Source organism: Astatotilapia calliptera, chromosome 13, assembly GCF_964374335.1.
Source record: "Astatotilapia calliptera chromosome 13, fAstCal68.1, whole genome shotgun sequence".
NCBI classification, from domain to species: domain Eukaryota; kingdom Metazoa; phylum Chordata; class Actinopteri; order Cichliformes; family Cichlidae; genus Astatotilapia; species Astatotilapia calliptera.
Window position 1 is genome coordinate 22,994,474 of NC_137434.1, and position 17,459 is coordinate 23,011,932.

At 40.5% G+C, this 17,459-nt stretch overlaps 3 protein-coding genes across 9 annotated transcripts in view; 2 read left to right on the forward strand and 1 right to left on the reverse strand.

The window, feature by feature from the left end:
• The first annotated feature begins 524 nt into the window (after positions 1-524).
• Positions 525-9,109, forward strand: slc3a1 (solute carrier family 3 member 1). The gene is made up of 10 exons (XM_026189210.2): positions 525-1,811; positions 2,560-2,739; positions 2,866-3,011; positions 3,155-3,280; positions 3,680-3,799; positions 6,098-6,222; positions 6,554-6,755; positions 7,288-7,470; positions 7,710-7,835; positions 7,938-9,109. The coding sequence occupies exons 1-10, from the start codon at positions 1,382-1,384 to the stop codon at positions 8,367-8,369; spliced, it is 2,070 nt and encodes a 689-aa protein (XP_026044995.1). The 5' UTR covers positions 525-1,381; the 3' UTR covers positions 8,370-9,109.
• On the reverse strand, positions 7,528-17,226 carry prepl (prolyl endopeptidase like). Of its 3 annotated transcripts, none has more exons than XM_080287717.1 (15): positions 17,102-17,226; positions 14,365-14,493; positions 14,112-14,178; positions 13,742-13,922; positions 13,578-13,666; positions 13,351-13,477; positions 13,057-13,273; positions 12,378-12,569; positions 12,001-12,213; positions 11,602-11,777; positions 11,184-11,400; positions 10,868-11,017; positions 10,235-10,361; positions 9,138-9,226; positions 7,528-8,659 (listed from the first exon to the last, which is right to left on the reverse strand). In XM_080287717.1, the coding sequence occupies exons 3-15, from the start codon at positions 14,125-14,127 to the stop codon at positions 8,582-8,584; spliced, it is 1,872 nt and encodes a 623-aa protein (XP_080143843.1). In that variant the 5' UTR covers positions 14,128-14,178; positions 14,365-14,493; positions 17,102-17,226; the 3' UTR covers positions 7,528-8,581. The 3 variants fall into 3 exon arrangements, with proteins under 3 accessions (XP_080143843.1, XP_026044994.1, XP_080143842.1); XM_026189209.2 differs by lacking the exon at positions 17,102-17,226 and adding an exon at positions 16,444-16,800; XM_080287716.1 differs by lacking the exons at positions 7,528-8,659; positions 9,138-9,226; positions 10,235-10,361; positions 17,102-17,226 and adding exons at positions 10,366-10,735; positions 16,444-16,800.
• camkmt (calmodulin-lysine N-methyltransferase) overlaps positions 15,337-17,459 on the forward strand; it is a 116,617-nt gene continuing 114,494 nt past the window's right edge. For 2 of the 5 annotated variants that reach the window (XM_026189216.2, XM_026189217.2), the window contains exon 1: positions 16,828-17,281. In XM_026189216.2, the coding sequence (XP_026045001.1) occupies positions 17,120-17,281 (162 nt within the window). In that variant the 5' untranslated portion in view covers positions 16,828-17,119. Of the gene's footprint in view, positions 15,439-15,812; positions 16,402-16,827; positions 17,282-17,459 lie in introns of those variants that run through there. The other 3 variants (XM_026189212.2, XM_026189211.2, XM_026189214.2) reach the window with 3 other exon arrangements.

A 17,459-nucleotide genomic window follows, 5' to 3' on the forward strand; every position in this document is an offset into this window, starting at 1 on the left:
CCTGTGGGCTTTTTAGCATAGACATGTGTTTCTGGTCACTCTTTATATACAAGTAGAAGTTCTGTACAAGAATAAGTTAACATATAGGTCAGAAAAGAGAGCAGTAACTCTAACATTAAGATTGAAAGACTGACACAGGCACACAAATGTGTCAAGGGTTCTTTTTTTTTGTAATTTATCATAAGTCACAAGATTGTAAATCAATGGCAAGAATAATACAAGATTGATTCCTAGAAATCTGTGATGCTGTAAAGTGCAAATTAAAAAGGAATTCTATCATTTGTAAATCTTAAACCCATGTATTTTCTTCACAAGGGAAAATAGAAAACATCAAATGCTTAAAGTGAAAAAATGTAGCATTAAAAAAAAGTCCCTGAAATGTTTAGACATTTTTAGCATCCCTTTTTCTCTCGACAACAGTTCATTAACTTGTAGGAGCTGAGACCAGTTCCAAAGGTTTTCAGTTTGATCTTTAATCTGTATGGAGGGCTCAGGGGTTACCAAAAACACACTGCTAGTACAGTTAAAGCATACCTGGGTAAGGAAAATAATGTAACACTATGAGTCATGGATTGGCCTCACCAGAGGCTGGACCTCAACATTACTAAAACAATGTGGGATCATCTTGATAAGGAACTCTACAAAAGGCAGCCAACATCCAAAGAAGAGCTTTGAAACGTTCTTTAAGAAGCCTGGTCAACCATTCCTAAAGACTTCTTAAAAAATTACAAAAATGCTTATCTACGAGAGGCTGTGTTAAAAATAAATAAAGGTGATCACACCAAATATACACTTTAAGATTTGTGAGAACAAAGTCTAATGGGCCGGATTGGAGACTGTGTCTGTCCAATTTTGGCCCCAGAACTTTAAGTTGGACACCCTTGATTTAGGTTGTATTTTATGTATATTTTTTCAGTTTAGGATCTGTGAGCTGTGAAAGGAAATGTTAATCAACACGTTGTGATGCGTTTTCTAAAGATCAAAGAAATGGAGTAGCTCTTGGGGTTTTGAAATATCTTCTGTATTTTAATGTTGGTGTTAAAGTTCACAAATCCCAAAATAGGAAACCCATTTAGTTCAGCTGCATCTTTATCGCCTACAATATTAAAAGGCATCTTGCACCTTGGTGCTTTTGTTTGGTTCGGAAGTAACTGATGTCTCAGTCGTAGTTAATACTGTGTACTGAAAAAAAAACGCTAATCTGTAACCAGTCCCATCAACGCTCCACTTTCCCACATTCCACAGGTGTGTCAGAGACAGGCTCTACTCCGTGTACTATGACCCTCTGACTGTAGTCATATATTTAATGTACGCTCTCCGAGTCACTCATTGTTCTTGAGGCGAGCTACACAACCCGACACGGTTCGTTTTAACAAACAACATGAGTTATAGAAACGACTCCGACAGCGTGGAGCTCGGGGAGTGCACCAGAAACCCGGGTTATAAGGATGCAGACGGAGACGGGCCAGCAGCGAGGGACAACATCAGCGTCTCCGACAGCGAGGAGAAGCGGGACTCCATCGGCGTGAAGCGGCTCTCAGACGCGCGAGATGAGTACACGCAGATCAAACCGTACGCCGGGATGCCTAAGGAGGTGCTGGTGCTGTACTCCTCTAAAGCCCGGTACCGAGTGCCCCGAGAGATCCTGTTCTGGCTAACGGTGTGCTGCACCCTGGCTCTGGTCGCGGTCACCATCGCGGTGATCGCGCTTTCTCCGAAGTGCCTGAGCTGGTGGCAGGCCTCCCCGGTGTACCAGATTTACCCCCGGTCCTTCAAAGACTCCGACGGGGATGGGGTGGGAGACCTCAAAGGTAAGACACCCAAAGCACTGCTGCAAGCTCCTAACCCTGACTATTCGAAGATTTTCATTAAAACAGGTGTTTTTATGGACGACACCAATGACGCTCCGCTTCCAACAGTGGAAGGCACATGCTGTTACACTTTTGAGTCACTTAGAGCGTTTCCATATTTTAATGTGCATTTCAAACTACTGTACTTTTAACACCTTTAGGCCATATTATAAATACTTCCCCATATACTCTTATAGATTTGAGTAGCCTACTATTGAAATCCTGCAAAATCGCTGTGAATTTTTTTTGCCAGATAAAGCCTCCTATGAACTCTCCAGGCTTCATTTTTAAAAAACAAAACAAAAAACAATGTAGCACCCTTTCTGAGATTGTGGATTTACAAAAATTTGGCAAAGTCCTGGTAGATTTTTTTTTACTCTGTCAACCTAACAGCTGCTCTTATCAATTTCTTATATTTGGTCACTTATACAAGGGTAAATTATTAACTTTATTTAACCATTCGCAAAGTATACAAAGGGAATGGTAAAACTGCATCTCGTTGTTTTCAATGGCTCATTTATAATATTAAATATGCAGATGCTTTTTAGAGGGAAATGACAGCTGCTCTCACTATATTGCATTATTTCCTATAAAAATTTACTAATGCAATGCAGAATTATCTTTTCCTATCCATAGTCCTTCAGTTTATTAGGAATCTGAATTTCAGCACCGAGTGGTTACAGTAGATCCTGTATCTCCTGTCTGACAGGCATCAGGGAGAAGCTGGACCACTTTGAATACCTTAACATCAAGTCAATTTGGATCAGCCCTTTCTACCGTTCTCCCATGAAAGACTTTGGGTATGATGTGGAGGACTTCCGTGATATTGATCCACTCTTTGGAACCATGAAGGACTTTGAGGACCTCCTGGCAGCAATGCACAGCAAAGGTGTGCACTTTGAATACCCTTGTTTATGTGAAAATGTGGAGCTAGAAGGTGGTTTTGGGGGGTAAGATTGTTTTTTATAGCAGGCTGCATGTCTGACACACAAATACCCATCTCCATTTCCACCAGGTTTGAAGCTGATCATGGATTTCATTCCAAATCATACCAGTGATCTACACCGCTGGTTCAACTTGAGCCGGACTAGAGATCCTCACTATGAGGATTATTACGTCTGGACTGACTGCAAACCAGACGGACCGAAGCCTAATAACTGGGTTGGTGCTTGTACTGTTATTTTCTACCTGGTCTATGATTTTGTCTTCTGCACATTTTCACTGAACCTTCACCAAGTTCATAGTACTAAAAAGGTGCAATGTACTGGAATTTAGATCAGATTTGTTTCCCATCTTGCACTCAGGTGAGTATCTTTGGGAACTCATCATGGACATACGATGAAGTTAGAGGGCAATGCTACCTCCACCAGTTTCTCAAGGAGCAACCAGACCTGAACTTCAGAAACCCAGATGTCATCAAAGAGATGATTGTAAGATTACTGGAACATGCAGTGACACACACACAGACACACAAAAGCTTAGCTACTGACTCATTTCTTAAAGTACATTCAGTGATGCATGTGCTAAAATCATGTGTTTTCTTCATCTGTTCTGTCTTTCACTGTATTATCATTTTTGTGTCCTTTGTCCACATTTAACAGTAATGTGTGACACACCGATTATACACTAACTTGTACCAGTTAACCTATGTTTTTAATTGTGGCTGCACACAGCGCAAAGTACAACAGAAGCAATAATGGGCTGTACATAAACATTTCTACTCAACTGTCTTTGTTATAGTTGAATGATTTTATCTTTCTGGAGCCTTTTCACACATAATGTAGATGCCAGTTTAATTGCTCTATATACATTTCCCCCCTCAATTTTAGGATATAATTCATTTCTGGTTGGAGAAGGGAGTGGATGGCTTCAGGATGGATGCAGTGAAGCACATGCTGGAGGCTCCACACATGAGGGATGAACCACAGGTTGATCCAAACAAACCACCCGTGAGTGTTAAACTACACATCTAACCTCATTGGTTTTGTTGAGTTCAGCTAAAATTAATAGATGGGCACACTGAGGTCATACTGAGATAGACAGAAATAACAAAAACATATCTCCAACAACACTACACCACCACCACTAGCCTGAACCTTTGATAAAAGTCATGATAGATCCATGCTTTCATGTGAATTGTAACCTCAGTTTACAGGAGTGACAACCAGCGTGATCTTCTGCTGCTATAGCTCATCTGCTTCAGGGTTCAAGTTTTTCGGTATTCAGAGATGCTCTTATGCACACCTTATTTGTGATGATGTTTTTTGAGTCACTGTTGCATTCATATCCGCTCAAAGCAGTCGGGCCATTTTCCTCTGACATAAAAGCGCTAGGTTTTCAAGCATTTTTAAATTGGGAGTTGTTATGATGCAAAATCAATTTTAAGATTATGCATTTGTTTTGGTAAAAGATTAACCACCAGGTTAATTTACCCCTAAGTCGGGGCTCATTTTGCCCAACAGCCACCACGTTGGAAAAAGAAAACCAGAGCCACGTTTTGGCTAAAGCAATCACACGTGTTTACTCACTGGCACTTCATCAACATGTGATATAACTTTATAACCTAAGATAAATAGCTTTTGATGTGAAACTGATAGATGATATCTGTTATGCCAATAAAAACTTCGACAGGCAAAAAGCATTCTATAGTGAAAAACTTTAAATGTGGTTCAGAGGGTTGTGAAGCTCATCTGTAACCGGAAGGTTGCCCTTTCGATCCCCCAAGCTCTCTCTGTCCTGGTCGTTGTGTCCTTGGGCAAGAAACTTCACCTACCGCCTACTGGTGTTGGCGCGATATGGCAGCCTCGCTTCTGTCAGTCTGTCCCAGGGCAGCTGTGGCTACAACTGTGGTTTGTGAATGTGAAAGTGAATGAATAGTGGAATTGTAAAGCGCTTTGGGTGCCTAGAAAAGCGCTATATAAATGCAATCCATTATAAATATCTACTTCATCTATAAGGTTCTTTGTTCTGCAGTAAGTTGAAAAAGGAAAATGCTCAACAAATTTGGGGTTGAATGACAAGAACTGTGCATCGTTGCTCAGATAAAGGTGGTGGATGAACTTAACAGTTCTAAGAATCCAAGCTGTAACTTAGAGTTATGCAGGCATAATTAGATTTTATTGACTTATGTAATATCTGAAATGTCAGAGTCCAAAGTTTAACGATCTGATCCATGAAAGCAGCTTTACTGACGAAGCACTTTCCCTTGTTGCTAGTAGAAAATATTAATCAAAAGCTGAGTGGGACTGTTCACACTGTGTATGATGTATCACTGATTATTTATCTCTAGCTGAAATGTCAGCTTCATAATCATGTGAAGAACACACTGTTTGTGAAACTCAAAGGGTTCGTGATACATGCTGAATTAAGGTCAAAGAGGCTGAAGATATTTCTCACAGGGGAAAGATTAGAAGCAAAGGAGCATATTTTGGTGGATTAGCAAGTCATTGGAGTTTACTTACGACTGCAGGGTAAAACCATAACACTGGGACTCTTTTACTCACTGATGACTGAGAATTTATACCCACAGATTTGCAGTTAGGTTACATTTTTACAGTCTGATCATGTTTAACCACGAGGTAATCTTTAAACAAAACAACACTAACTCTTTGCCATCTTAGAAACAGTAATTCATTTTTACAAACCACTGGAACTACAATTCTGCAATTGAGAAAGATATGTAAAAGTTGTGTTAAGAATTTTATCACATCCTTAGTCGTGATTCAGCTAAATATGAATCAGAAACCATCTGTCTCTACATTATTGCTTTAGTGGTTTATGCTGTGGTTGCTGTTGGCTGAATGGTTCACTTGCCTGTTATTAGGCCAGCTTAATGGCTTGAGATTATCTTTCACAAAAAGACATGCACATTAGGTGTAATTTTAGAACTGTGACATCACTGTCTCTGTGCAGGTCTATGGCTCATTCCCTTAAATCTGTAAACCCAATGCTTTACACTCTGGTAACACCAATAGTTGTCCAGTGAGTCAGATTTCCTCAGCGCCTCCATAATTAGAACTTAACAAGATGTTTTTTCTTCCTTTGCCTTTCTCGCCCATTTTATTTGGACAGTTACAAAAATAACAAATCTGAAGAATTAGCAGAAACTTTCTTAATCCACAGTTTCTCACTCAGCAAACTTTGCTCAAAGAAAATACAAAGTCTAACTCCAGCACACAGCCTGAAAGTAGCTAAGCTATACTAAAATTGCATAATCACTACATAACCTTATACATATTTCTATCCAGGAGTTGGTAACTACAGAGTGGGATCTTCACAGTGACTACACCACCAGTCAGGTGGGCTTGCATGACATACTGAGGGAGTTTAGAGCACAGATGGACATCTACAGTCAAGAGCCTGGCAGATACAGGTAGGAAAGTGATTAAGTGCATTCAATATTACTATGGCAGAAAACTACCTGTAATTATTATGTCACAATCATCCTTAATTTTAAAGACCTTTTGCTTATGCAATGCACTAATGTTCAAACCAAACGATTTCATTAAATCGTTTGGTTTGAAATGATTTAATGAAATCTAGAATAAGGAATTAAGCCCAGATTTTTAAAATGATTTCAAATAAGGACACACTGGTATTTTAGAGTAAGATAAACAAAATCAGCTAATGGACGATATCTTGACATAAGTCATCGTGGTTTCTGTGTCATATCACATGCTAAATAAATTCCTCCTGTGCTGCAGATTCATGGTAACAGAGTCATACGATTATGAAGAGGTGTACAAGACCATGATGTACTATGGCAGCAGGCTGGAAAAGGAAGGTGACTTCCCCTTTAACTTTTACCTGCTGGATCTACCCCACAACACCAGTGGAGTATGGGCTAAGCATCTGGTCCACCTCTGGATGGGCAACATGCCCAAAGGAAAATGGCCCAACTGGGTGGTGAGTTCTTAAACTCATATTTATTTCCTCGCTTTTTACAATTGTAAAAACCACAGGATCAGTAGCGTCATGTCCTGCATACTGTGGCACATAACATGCCGAAATCATGTGTCGGCAGCATTCATAAGAATGAACTGTCGAGTCATCCTTAGTAGACTGTCTGCCTGAGATCATGCTTCTCACACTTGTGTTGTCATATCTTTCAAACCACAGGTCGGTTTATGTATTTGTTAATCATCAACCCCTTTGCAGTGACAGTTTGACAAACACTAGGCAATGAAATTAAATTTGTCAAAAACACTCCTGTAAAGCTAAATAATTAGAAGCTGAGTAAAAGTAAATTAAGCATGTTTATTTTCTGTAATTATTATTGATTAGGCTCAAAAGTATAGCCTTCTTACTTTATGTGCATCTTCAGACTTTAGCACCTAACACATATTAAGAAAACAAATATGTTTCAGCCCACCTCCTTACTTCCTAATTTCTTAATCAACCCTTTGTCTTGTTTTTCTCTTACCTACACTGTTATCAGGTTGGAAACCATGACAGGACTCGGATTTCTTCCAGTGCTGGTCGACTCTATGTTCGTGCCATCAACATGCTGCTGCTGACCCTTCCAGGCACAGCCACCACCTACTACGGCGAGGAGATCGGCATGGAGAACATTAACGTGACAGCAAGTCAGATACAAGACCCAGCCGGCAAATACAATACAGTCAGTACTGTGCACACACTGAAGAAACCTTTAAACCCTCACTGTCACACATCTCTGTGAGAGGTCCTTAAAAATAACCAGTTTAATGTCATTTTATTAATAACAATAAATAAACATAAATATAACAACATAAATGTCTTTACTTTAAAGGACATTTTTGCAGTCTTGTTGTATCTAATACACTGGCGACTGTATACATGAGCAAATATACCAAAATGATTCCTCTGCTTTCACTGCAGAGTGCCAGTCGAGACCCTCAGCGTTCTCCATTGCAGTGGAATGCTGACACGAACGCAGGTTTTAATGAGAAAACAAATCTCACCTGGTTGCCACTACACCCCGATTATGAAACGGTCAACGTGGAGGTATAGATCTGTTTTTCTAATGTTCAACTTTGAAGAAAGATCGTTTTCTTATGTGTATCTTTCTATGGTTCATCTGTCCTCCTCCCATTCCTTTATTCCCAGGCCCAGATGAAAGATGATGGTTCTGTTCTGGCTCAGTACCGCTTCCTGAACACCCTGCGTCAATCAGAGCTCCCCCTTAACCGTGGATGGTTCTGCTACGTCCACGCTGATGCCAATGTCTTCTCTTACATCAGAGAGCTTGATGGACTTAAGCGAGCTTTCCTCATAGTGGTTAACTTTGGTAAAGAATCAGCTGTCACAGATCTCTCCTCTGTTCGTGAGCTGCCAGACGAGTTGAAGGTGCTGATGAGCACCACCATAGCCAATGATGGCAAAGTGTTTCCGAAGTCTCGCATCCAGACAGAAGTAGGAGAGGGTTTGGTGATTCAGTACTCCACCAACACTCGGTTTAATCCCAACCATCCTGAAGAGTGCTACATCTCTGAGAAGGCTTGCTATTTGGAGACCATAGACATACTTTATAAATGCTAGTAAAAATGGAGATGAGTATCCAATAACTGCTGTATTACAGAAACCATCAAAGCATTAAGATTTTTCTCTGGTGTTTCCTCTAGAAGGTAGTGATTTCTTATCTTTGAAAGTGTAATTGCTGTTATTATTATTAGATTTGGGCACCAGTCTGTCTAGTTGCCGTGATGGAAGATGCTCTGTTTTTCATGCCCGACTGCTTCTTCATAGCCTCGCTATCTTCTCCGCTTGCGTGGAGGCCGAGGAGGGTCCAGGCCAAGCTCCATGTACAGAAATGCAAGCTTGAGGGCTTCCTTTGTTATGGAATAAAAAACAACAAACAGTATGTATCTGTCATCACCCATCCAAGTGCTAAAACTCAAACTTTTACATTCATAAGGCAAATTATAGATTATATATTAAGAAGGCTTTCTCAGATTTGGCTGTTTATCACACACGTACATGACGTCATGGTGCATTTGTAATAAACAAAATCACATCTACAGGTAAAAGGACTCCTTAATTTAACTGACTTTGTACCTCAATTTTAAAGCTGTGAGACAGATAGTATATTGCAATCAAGCGCTTGCTCTGTGCTTACTAATATTTCATGTCTCAGTGTTGGTGTGCATTCTGATGGGACATTGAGAACTCATAATTTTCAGAAAGTAAAAATGTCTCATACCAGAAAATATTTGTGTCCAATTTTCAGATAATTTGTCCTTAAAAAGACTGCAAAATAAAAACATCGATCTTTTCAAGAAGGTTTCAGCTTCAGGAAAATTAATTTACCTCCTCCAGCATTAGCTCAAAGTCTTCTGTTCCAAGGTGATTTGCTCCAGGTTGGATATTCAGAGCTATGTTTGGTGCTGGTTTACACTCTAAAATTAAACGTACACAAAGAGATTCAAGAGCCAAGTACGGGCAGAAGACAATACTTAAAATTAACATTTTCTTTAAAATGTTCTTTTCTCTGCTCCCCTTCTCTGCCCATTTCCCCCCCAAATCATCTTTTTCAGTCTTCTGTCTTTGCTTTCACTCATTTATCCTCCCATCTGATATCCCCCTGCCTCCCCTCCCTGTCTCTGTGGTATGGACTGTTTCACAAGTGCGGTCTTGACCTTGACAGCTCCCAGTCTGTGGCGTCTAATCTCTTGCTCTGATACACTATCTCTTTACCATGCTAATGGGCCTGCCCACCCGCCTGGATGTGTCTATGCCATCAGCACTTTATCAAAGACTCCGGAGAACAGAGAGAGACAGATTAGGGAGACATATACACACACACACCACACACACAGACACTTAAGCTGCCTGGTGTATGTGTGAACAACAGAAAAGTGAGCGAGGGTAACGGAGAGAGATAATGTGTGCATTTGAAACGGGAGCAGAGGAGGCAGTGCGAGAGAGAGGGGTGTAAATAAGGAGTACCACCAACGTGGTGAAGGGAGATTATAAGTGAGAGGGAGAAAGAGCCTGTCAGGGGGAAATTAGAGCAATTAGCTGACACACACATACGCACACTCACAGACACACACACACACACACACACACACACACACACAAAATGCATGTATACACAGAGGCAAGCTTTACTACAAGGTGACCTATGCAACATTTTGGTCATCAACTTAAATGCTGTTAGCACTCCCCCTGACAGATAGCCATGCATCTGCTACTGCTACCTCTCCCAACATGCACACTGAAACTACTATTGGGGGATGACCCTATGCTATTAAAACCTCTGATCATGCATAAATTACTCCTAAAAAGATGAGGACAATGTATGCTGAGATGCACACAAAGACAAATGCACACCCCCATAGAATGAGGTACTCAAACACACAATAATATGCATGGCTTCATACTTGGAGAAATGACTTGATTACCTGACTTTGGCTTCATGCTGGAGTGTGTATGAACGGCTTTCTTTAGTTGTTCAGTGTATTTAAAGACGCCTGCCAGAGGAACCATGTTGTCACCACTGTAGGCTGTCAGCAGCATCGATGGGTAATGCTGTATCACACAAACACAGACACACACACACACACACACACACACACACACACACGCGCATTTTAAATTACATACTGTAGTTTACATTATGTTTACCAAATGTATTAATTATCAATGGCCCTAAATGCGTCCCTACAGTGTTTCATGGAATTAAACCAAACATGAAATAGATGTCAGTTACCTCGCATTAGGTACAGGACAATTTTTATTGCATTGGAAATTTGAAATCAAATACACCAACCTGGTCCACCTACAGGTAAGACTGAGTCCCAGAAAGGTTGGGACTCACCTGCAGTTTCTTACCTGCTCAAAGCATCCGTCAATGCATTTGATCAGCATTCAACTATGATTGAGGTGATTGAAACACGTATGTGCTAATGCAAACAAATGTATAAAGCAAAACATTACATGAAGTGGTAACACAAACAAAAAGACTATTTTCTGTTAAGCCAGTTAAGAAAAATATAGCTGCATTTTATTTTTATATTCTGTTTTCCTCTCCATACCTGAGGAGTGATGTTGTGAAGGGGACAGTAGGAGGTGATGATATGTCTGTGTTCTGGGTTTCCCACTGGGTCCCCCCATTCATCTCTATCCTCTAAAGTTAGAGGCAGGCTGTGATCCTCCATAGTCCCTAACACATCCAGAAACGGAGCCTGAAAACAGGAAAAGGTGTGGTTTTGGAAGTGTTTAGCTCACATTTTTACTACAAGTAACTATAGAGAGACTTAGTCAAGAATATTCATCATTTTGGTCAATTTAACAACAATGTTGTATGGTTCAGGGTTTAAGCACAAAACCTCCAACGATTTAATTTCTTACCTGCAGGGTGACAGCCCGCATCAATAGTGGGTGTCTGTTGCACAGAGCTCCCACTGGCACAGCCCCAGCACTGCAGGCTGTAAGAGCGGTGAGAGAAGGAGAGGAGACTCCTAAGGAGAAAAGGTGATGGAGACAGGCTTGGAGGTCCTCAACTCCTCTCCGCTTCCCTCCCACGCAGGCTTGTCTGTGCCAAAAAAGGCCACGCTCCCCTCCACCTCTACAGAGTGTAAAAGCAAAGAACAAGTTACTTCAACTCATGGGGAGCACAAAGTTTGAATTACATATTTCACTTGCCCCCTATGACGACAATAACTTGTCTGTCATTTCCCTGTCATTTTGGTCATATAAAGCATGTCTCTCATCATAACTTTTTGAGCCAACAGGGTTTGGTTAGCTTCCTAGAGGAGTGACATTATACCTGACATGGCAGTAGGCCAGAGCCCAGCCCTGCTCCAGCATCACTTTTTTCTCTGGGTAGAACTCCATGTTAAGATCTCTGCCATAAGCACCATAGACATGGACCAGCAGCGGTGCCTGTCTCAAATGCTCCACAGGTACTGTATGAAACAATGTCACAGGCACAAAGGTACCGTCCTACAAAAACACACAGAGATGCACTTTCAGACTAAAGGAATTAATGGTAAATTATCTAGAAATAAGTCTATAAAATTTGTTACAATTATACGCCTCTGTGTTAGGTGATGATGTATGAAGAAGCACAAAATGCCCTTCTCTGTATGGTGATAAATGCTAAATGCTTAGAGCCCTGCTGAGATTGTCTTATTATTTGCGCAAATTATATTTCAAGTTTCCTCACTTGGCTGCAGGCCTCCAAGCGCGTAGTGATATAATCAGCTTGGTTCTCTGGGGAGGATCCATCTCCAGTGTCTGATAAAAGGAGCCCATTCTCAGGGTGTAGACAGTATGGAACCGGCGGATGGACTGGAGAGGATATCAGGAATTCTAGCATATTTTGTTGGTCAGCCAAGCCTGGTTTCTTGGTTTTAATGGCACAAGCCCAGGATGGAAGCTTTAGCATGAGTGTAGAAATAAAAAGCTTTGAGAATATATTAATAACACTAAACCACAAACCCATAAAATTACAAAAAGTAAAGACTAAGAACAACCAAAAGGTGGTTAAAGTCTCAAACGCTAACAAGCACATAAGTATGTAAGAAATTGTGTAATAATTACCTGTACTATGTATGCATTCTTGGGGTGGATCAGAGGGACCACAATGAGAGCTAGTTCACTAACTGGCGTTCTTGCAACCAACACACAATGGTCTCCAACCACGTCCATGTCTTTAATTGTAGTGCCAGGTTCAGGCGCAAACAAAGAGACCCAGGAATCCATTGATGGCTCTGAGACAGGAGCCTGAACCACCTGGAAATTAAATGGAAAGATGAATCTCCTTCACTGAAAATCAATGTTTTAACTGGATATTAAATGTAGCACTCTGTAAAATACTACCGGTAAGTTAATAGAGCAAGTTGTGAATAGAGACCAATTGAAACAGAACATAAGGAAAATTATAGCATGTCAAAAGACAGAAACCTTTTTAAACCATTTTAACTTCTGACATTTTGTTTTCCATGTGCATTTGAAGAGAAAGTGAACAGTAGGTAAAAGCAGGTATACTCCTGTAGTTACAGAGTACACTGCATTCATGCCTGAGTCTGAATTATACCTGGTAAGTTCTGCTAGTCATTATGTATTTATATATGTGTATTTTTGTCTGCATTATTCCTTATATTGTCACTATAGGACCAAACACTTATCCAGGTTTCCTTGGTAATGATGGGCAATCACTCATGTAAAATCTAAAAATACTAATATATATATATACACACACACACGGGACACACTATACCTGATATTCTTGTCCAAGCCCTGTATTTGCCAGTATAATAAGCCGACCTCTCCAGTGCTCCACGTGGTACAGGAGATTGAGCTGGCGTGGCTGAACCACAAATGGATCTAAATTTGATGTTGCTATATCACTTAGCAGCACCTCTGAACTTGTCCTGCTGTTACAGTTGATGGTCAGGATCTGTCGGTCTCTGGTCAGGGCAACCTCCACAAACACACTGGGGAGATGTCAGCAGGTCAATTAGAGATGGTGTGGGAGTAGACGCAGCTTACATGCTGCATCGCTTACACTTACTCAGGCTGCATTTCCTCAAATACAGAGGTTATCCTGCTTCCACTGGAGGTGAGATCCAGACGAAACACTGCGCTGGAACGTAGACCTTCCAGAGTCGAGTAAAATAGTATCTCATCTGTGGCCCACTCTTCACACATGCACACAATAATATGCAGTATTTTAAGTTTTACATCAGTGCTCTTACCTGTAACACAACTGAAATGAATTTTTATTGTGCAAAAAATTACCAAAGCTAAAGACTTTCTCCAGGGTTAGTGTCACATGTTGGGGATGCAGAGGTAGGAATCTTCTCCTTTCAAGCCTCACGACCACACACCTGATTCATCACAAAATTAACATCCTCTTTCTAATTCAGTAAGTACAGTAGTTTAAAATGCCTTGTTTGATTTACCTCAGCTCTTCCGTGTGAGTACATTTTAGCGACGCTGCAAGATGCCTTTCCTGTGGGGATAGACGGATTCTCTGGACCGTCCACTGAAATCTTTGCTTTCTCTTATTATTTTCAAGTCCCGTCTTCTCCAACTCTCCAGAGATTTGTCTTAGATTCAACACCTGCTCTGGCTCCAGGTGACCTAAACACAGAAGAAATAAGTTGGAAAGATTTCTAATGATGGACTGCATAAAAAGTTGCACATGCAGTAACAGGGATATAGTAGAAAAAAAAATCCCTGTTGAGAAAATAGTCTTCTGCTGCTAAACTTTAGGCTTTCAGAGCTGCTAACATGAGCGGTTTAAAGACCCTCATCATGTTTGCTGCTTACTCTGTTTCTTGTCCATTCTGTATATCCCATCTTCTTCAGTGAAATATAAATGGTGATGTCCAGAGACCTTTGACAAGATAAATAACAACAACAGATATGATTAACATAATTTGAGGCTACCAAATAATCCTTTTCATGATATAGAAACTCAATTGCCAAACAAGTCATATTTATTGTTGTCCATCAGTCCCACTAAGATAATATTCGAAATCATTATAAAATAGACAAATCCAAAACAAAAGGGCATCCTCACCACTGAGTAATCAGGTATATTGGAGAACCTGTGGTATGCATCCTTTAATCTCCTCCTGAAATACTTCTGTAAGTCCCTGTACCTCTCGAGTCCGGAGCTTAGATGGTCAGACGATGATAACGAAGTATCCTAAAATAAAACAGCTTCAAAAATTACTGCAATATTCCTCCACCTATTTATTGAAGTGTCACAGTCTTTTTGAGTAAGCAAAGCACTACTGTACTTATAGTGTGAGCAATAGTTAAAGATACAATCGCTATGTTCAGCAAGTCATTGTTAGATAACCTGGCTGCCTAACAATGTCTGTTTTTGTGTAATTCTAAGGATTGACAAGGAGGTGACATGAAAAGTGTTCAATGATAAAACTTAAGTTTCGGGAAACGTGACTGTTTAACTCTGAAGTGAGCAAAACACCAGAAGATATGTTTATTGCTCTAATTGTGTTTATTAAATCTATACTGATTTTTTTTTTTTTATCAATGATGGAATTTATTAAAAAATAGATGCTATGATGTCATTAGTTACAGTTTTCAATTGTATGCAAAAAAACCCTGACTTTTAAACAGATATTTAAATTTCTTTCAGTAATTTTGGTCTGCTATTTGTTACAAAACTAATTATCCTAATTTGAATAGTATTAGAAAAAAAATATTATAAATCTTAAGCTAAATTTGAGTGAATCACTGTTAAAGTATACTGCTTTTATTTGAACATGACTGGCTACATATACTTTGATAAACCACAAATTATAATGAAGTCACCCCAGTGTTTTTTCATCCTTGATTACTTAATGCTTCTGTTTGAAAGAAAATATAATCCAAATTCACAAACAAATTCATTTTAGAGGTGTAATTAAAACACTTTGTGCAGAAACACTCAAAATTAAGATCTATTATGATCACATTCTTGAGTTTATAAATTCCCCAGTGTGATTGGCTGTATTGAAGCAGGTAGATGAGAGCCTGGAGAGGTGGGGGTATGCTTTGGGGAGAAGAGGTCAGCAGAAACAAGACAGAATACATGTATCTGAGTGAGAAAGAGACAGGTGTAACACTGAAGAGAAGATGAGTGAAGGTAGAGTTTAAACACCTGGGGTAAACCATCCAAAACGAAAAACAGTCCACACACAAAGATAGGTGAAGGAAAAAGTGAAGGTGTGGTGGAGTGGCTGGGCACGATATATCAAGGGTGATTTGTGACTGAAGGATAGCAGCAAGAGTGAAAGAGAAGGTTTAGTAGATGGTAGCAAGATCTACTATGATGCATGGTTTGGAGAGGGTGGTGCTAGCAAAAGGAAAGGAGGCAGAGCTGAAGATGATAAGATTTCCACTGGGAATGACCAGGATTAACAAGATTAGTAATGAGTACATTTGAGGAACAGCTCAGATTGAGCAGTTTGGAGACAAAGTCAGAGAGGCAAGGCTGGGATGGTTTGGACATGTGCAGAGGAGAGACAGTAAATATAGTGGCAAAAAGGATGATGAATATGGAGCTGACAGGCAAGGGGAAAAGAGACGATTCCTGGATGTAGAGAAGAAGGACATGCAGAGGGCTGGTGTGACAGGGATAGGGTGAGATGGAGGCCACTGTGGTGACACCTAAAGGGAGCAGCTGACAGTAGACAAAATAGTCCCATACGACTTTATATTTGTCTTGTCAAACCAATAGGCTAATTCCTATTTAAAACAATGATAGTGATGGCAATGTAGGAAAGGCTTTTATAAATAAATGACTGCGTTCATAAATGATCCAATTTGAATCTAAAGTTATTTTAAAATTCTAACCATTTGGATAGAAGAGCTTTGGGCATATTTATATAGTACTCACATAAACACATGCATAACAAAACACATAGGAGGCGTTTGCCAGCACAGCGAGCCAGATTCAGAGTGTCAATTTCAGCACTATGCCCTTATCTGTGTCTCCTTACAAGACTAGTTTTGTCAACCCGGCAGAAAGACACGGTTTTCAATAATGAATGAGTTAGCGTTATCAGCGAGACGGGAGACCAGCGTGTAATCCTGCACCAAGCCAAAGGTAAGTAAAAACAGCATCTTTAACGTTGAATGAACTCCTTACCGACGAGCAACAACGCTGAAGGGACCAGGAGAGCCATGTTTTCCGTTTACAAGCGGTTAGCTCCCAGAATTTTACCCGAAATTGCATCGGAACACGAGCAGATAAGAAAAACAAAGTCGATATACACGCCATGACAAATGTTTAACCGTTAATGAGATAAAATGAGCCGGTGACAGCGACGTTTGCGTGATTTTAATTAGCTACCGGTTACTATCAGGTACAGTTGGTCACATTTGCGACAGTTAGGGCATTTTAATTGCCCTATAGTCCTCGCTGCTTTCTTCTACGTTAATTCTTCAGCTACGCACAACAGCCAGCGAGAACATTTTCAGGCACATGTACGATTTCCTAAACGAATACCCGCTTGATGACGTAGCGAGCAATGCCAGGCAAAACTAATCAAATCCGTTTGTGAGCAGCCCTCAGTTATAATTGTGAAATCGAGCGCGATCGTTTAACATGCCTGGACTTGCAAAAGTGTACGGAAGTAGCATGCATCCTTTGTGGGTGTAACAGGTGATGACAGTGAAGCGGTGTATGTGATCATTTCTGCGTCGCTATAGAAAAAAAGCCTTATTTTTTTGTATTACCGCACCGCTGTAACTGTGACAGCTGCATAAACAGGATTTAAACAAATGCTTACGGGTTTATCTCCTACCAGAAGTACGAAGATAAAATGGACAGGGACTCTTCTGGTGCTGCAGAAAGGACCGAGCCGGCGTCACCTTTGGGGAAAAATATTCACGAAGACACTCGCGCAGCTGATTCCCGCGCCTCCCGGTCAGGGACCTGTAGAAATACTGATGTCGCACGAGCCAGGTGGACCCTGCTGAGACAGGTATGCAAGCACAGAACTCTCATGATTGCACTGCTGTCCCTGAAGGAAGAACAAAGATGATGGGAACCCAGAGTTCCCTGTCACGCTTCCCAAAAACTCTATTGTTTACTTAACTTTTAAAAGGATCATGAACTGCACTGTATTTACTTTCTTGCCCCAAAAGGAGGGGGCAGTTTCT

Bases quoted from the DNA above. Each gene is read 5' to 3' on its own strand.
- slc3a1 (XM_026189210.2), top strand. From the start codon at position 1,382: ATGAGTTATAGAAACGACTCCGACAGCGTGGAGCTCGGGGAGTGCACC. The intron at 2,740-2,865 runs GTGTGCACTTTG...CATTTCCACCAG, and splicing joins GGCAGCAATGCACAGCAAAG to GTTTGAAGCTGATCATGGAT. The intron at 7,836-7,937 runs GTATAGATCTGT...CTTTATTCCCAG, and splicing joins ATGAAACGGTCAACGTGGAG to GCCCAGATGAAAGATGATGG.
- prepl (XM_026189209.2), bottom strand. From the start codon at position 16,575: ATGGCGTGTATATCGACTTTGTTTTTCTTATCTGCTCGTGTTCCGATG. The intron at 13,274-13,350 runs GTAAGTGTAAGC...ACATCTCCCCAG, and splicing joins TTTGAGGAAATGCAGCCTGA to TGTGTTTGTGGAGGTTGCCC. The intron at 12,570-13,056 runs GTATAGTGTGTC...TTTAATTTCCAG, and splicing joins GGCTTGGACAAGAATATCAG to GTGGTTCAGGCTCCTGTCTC.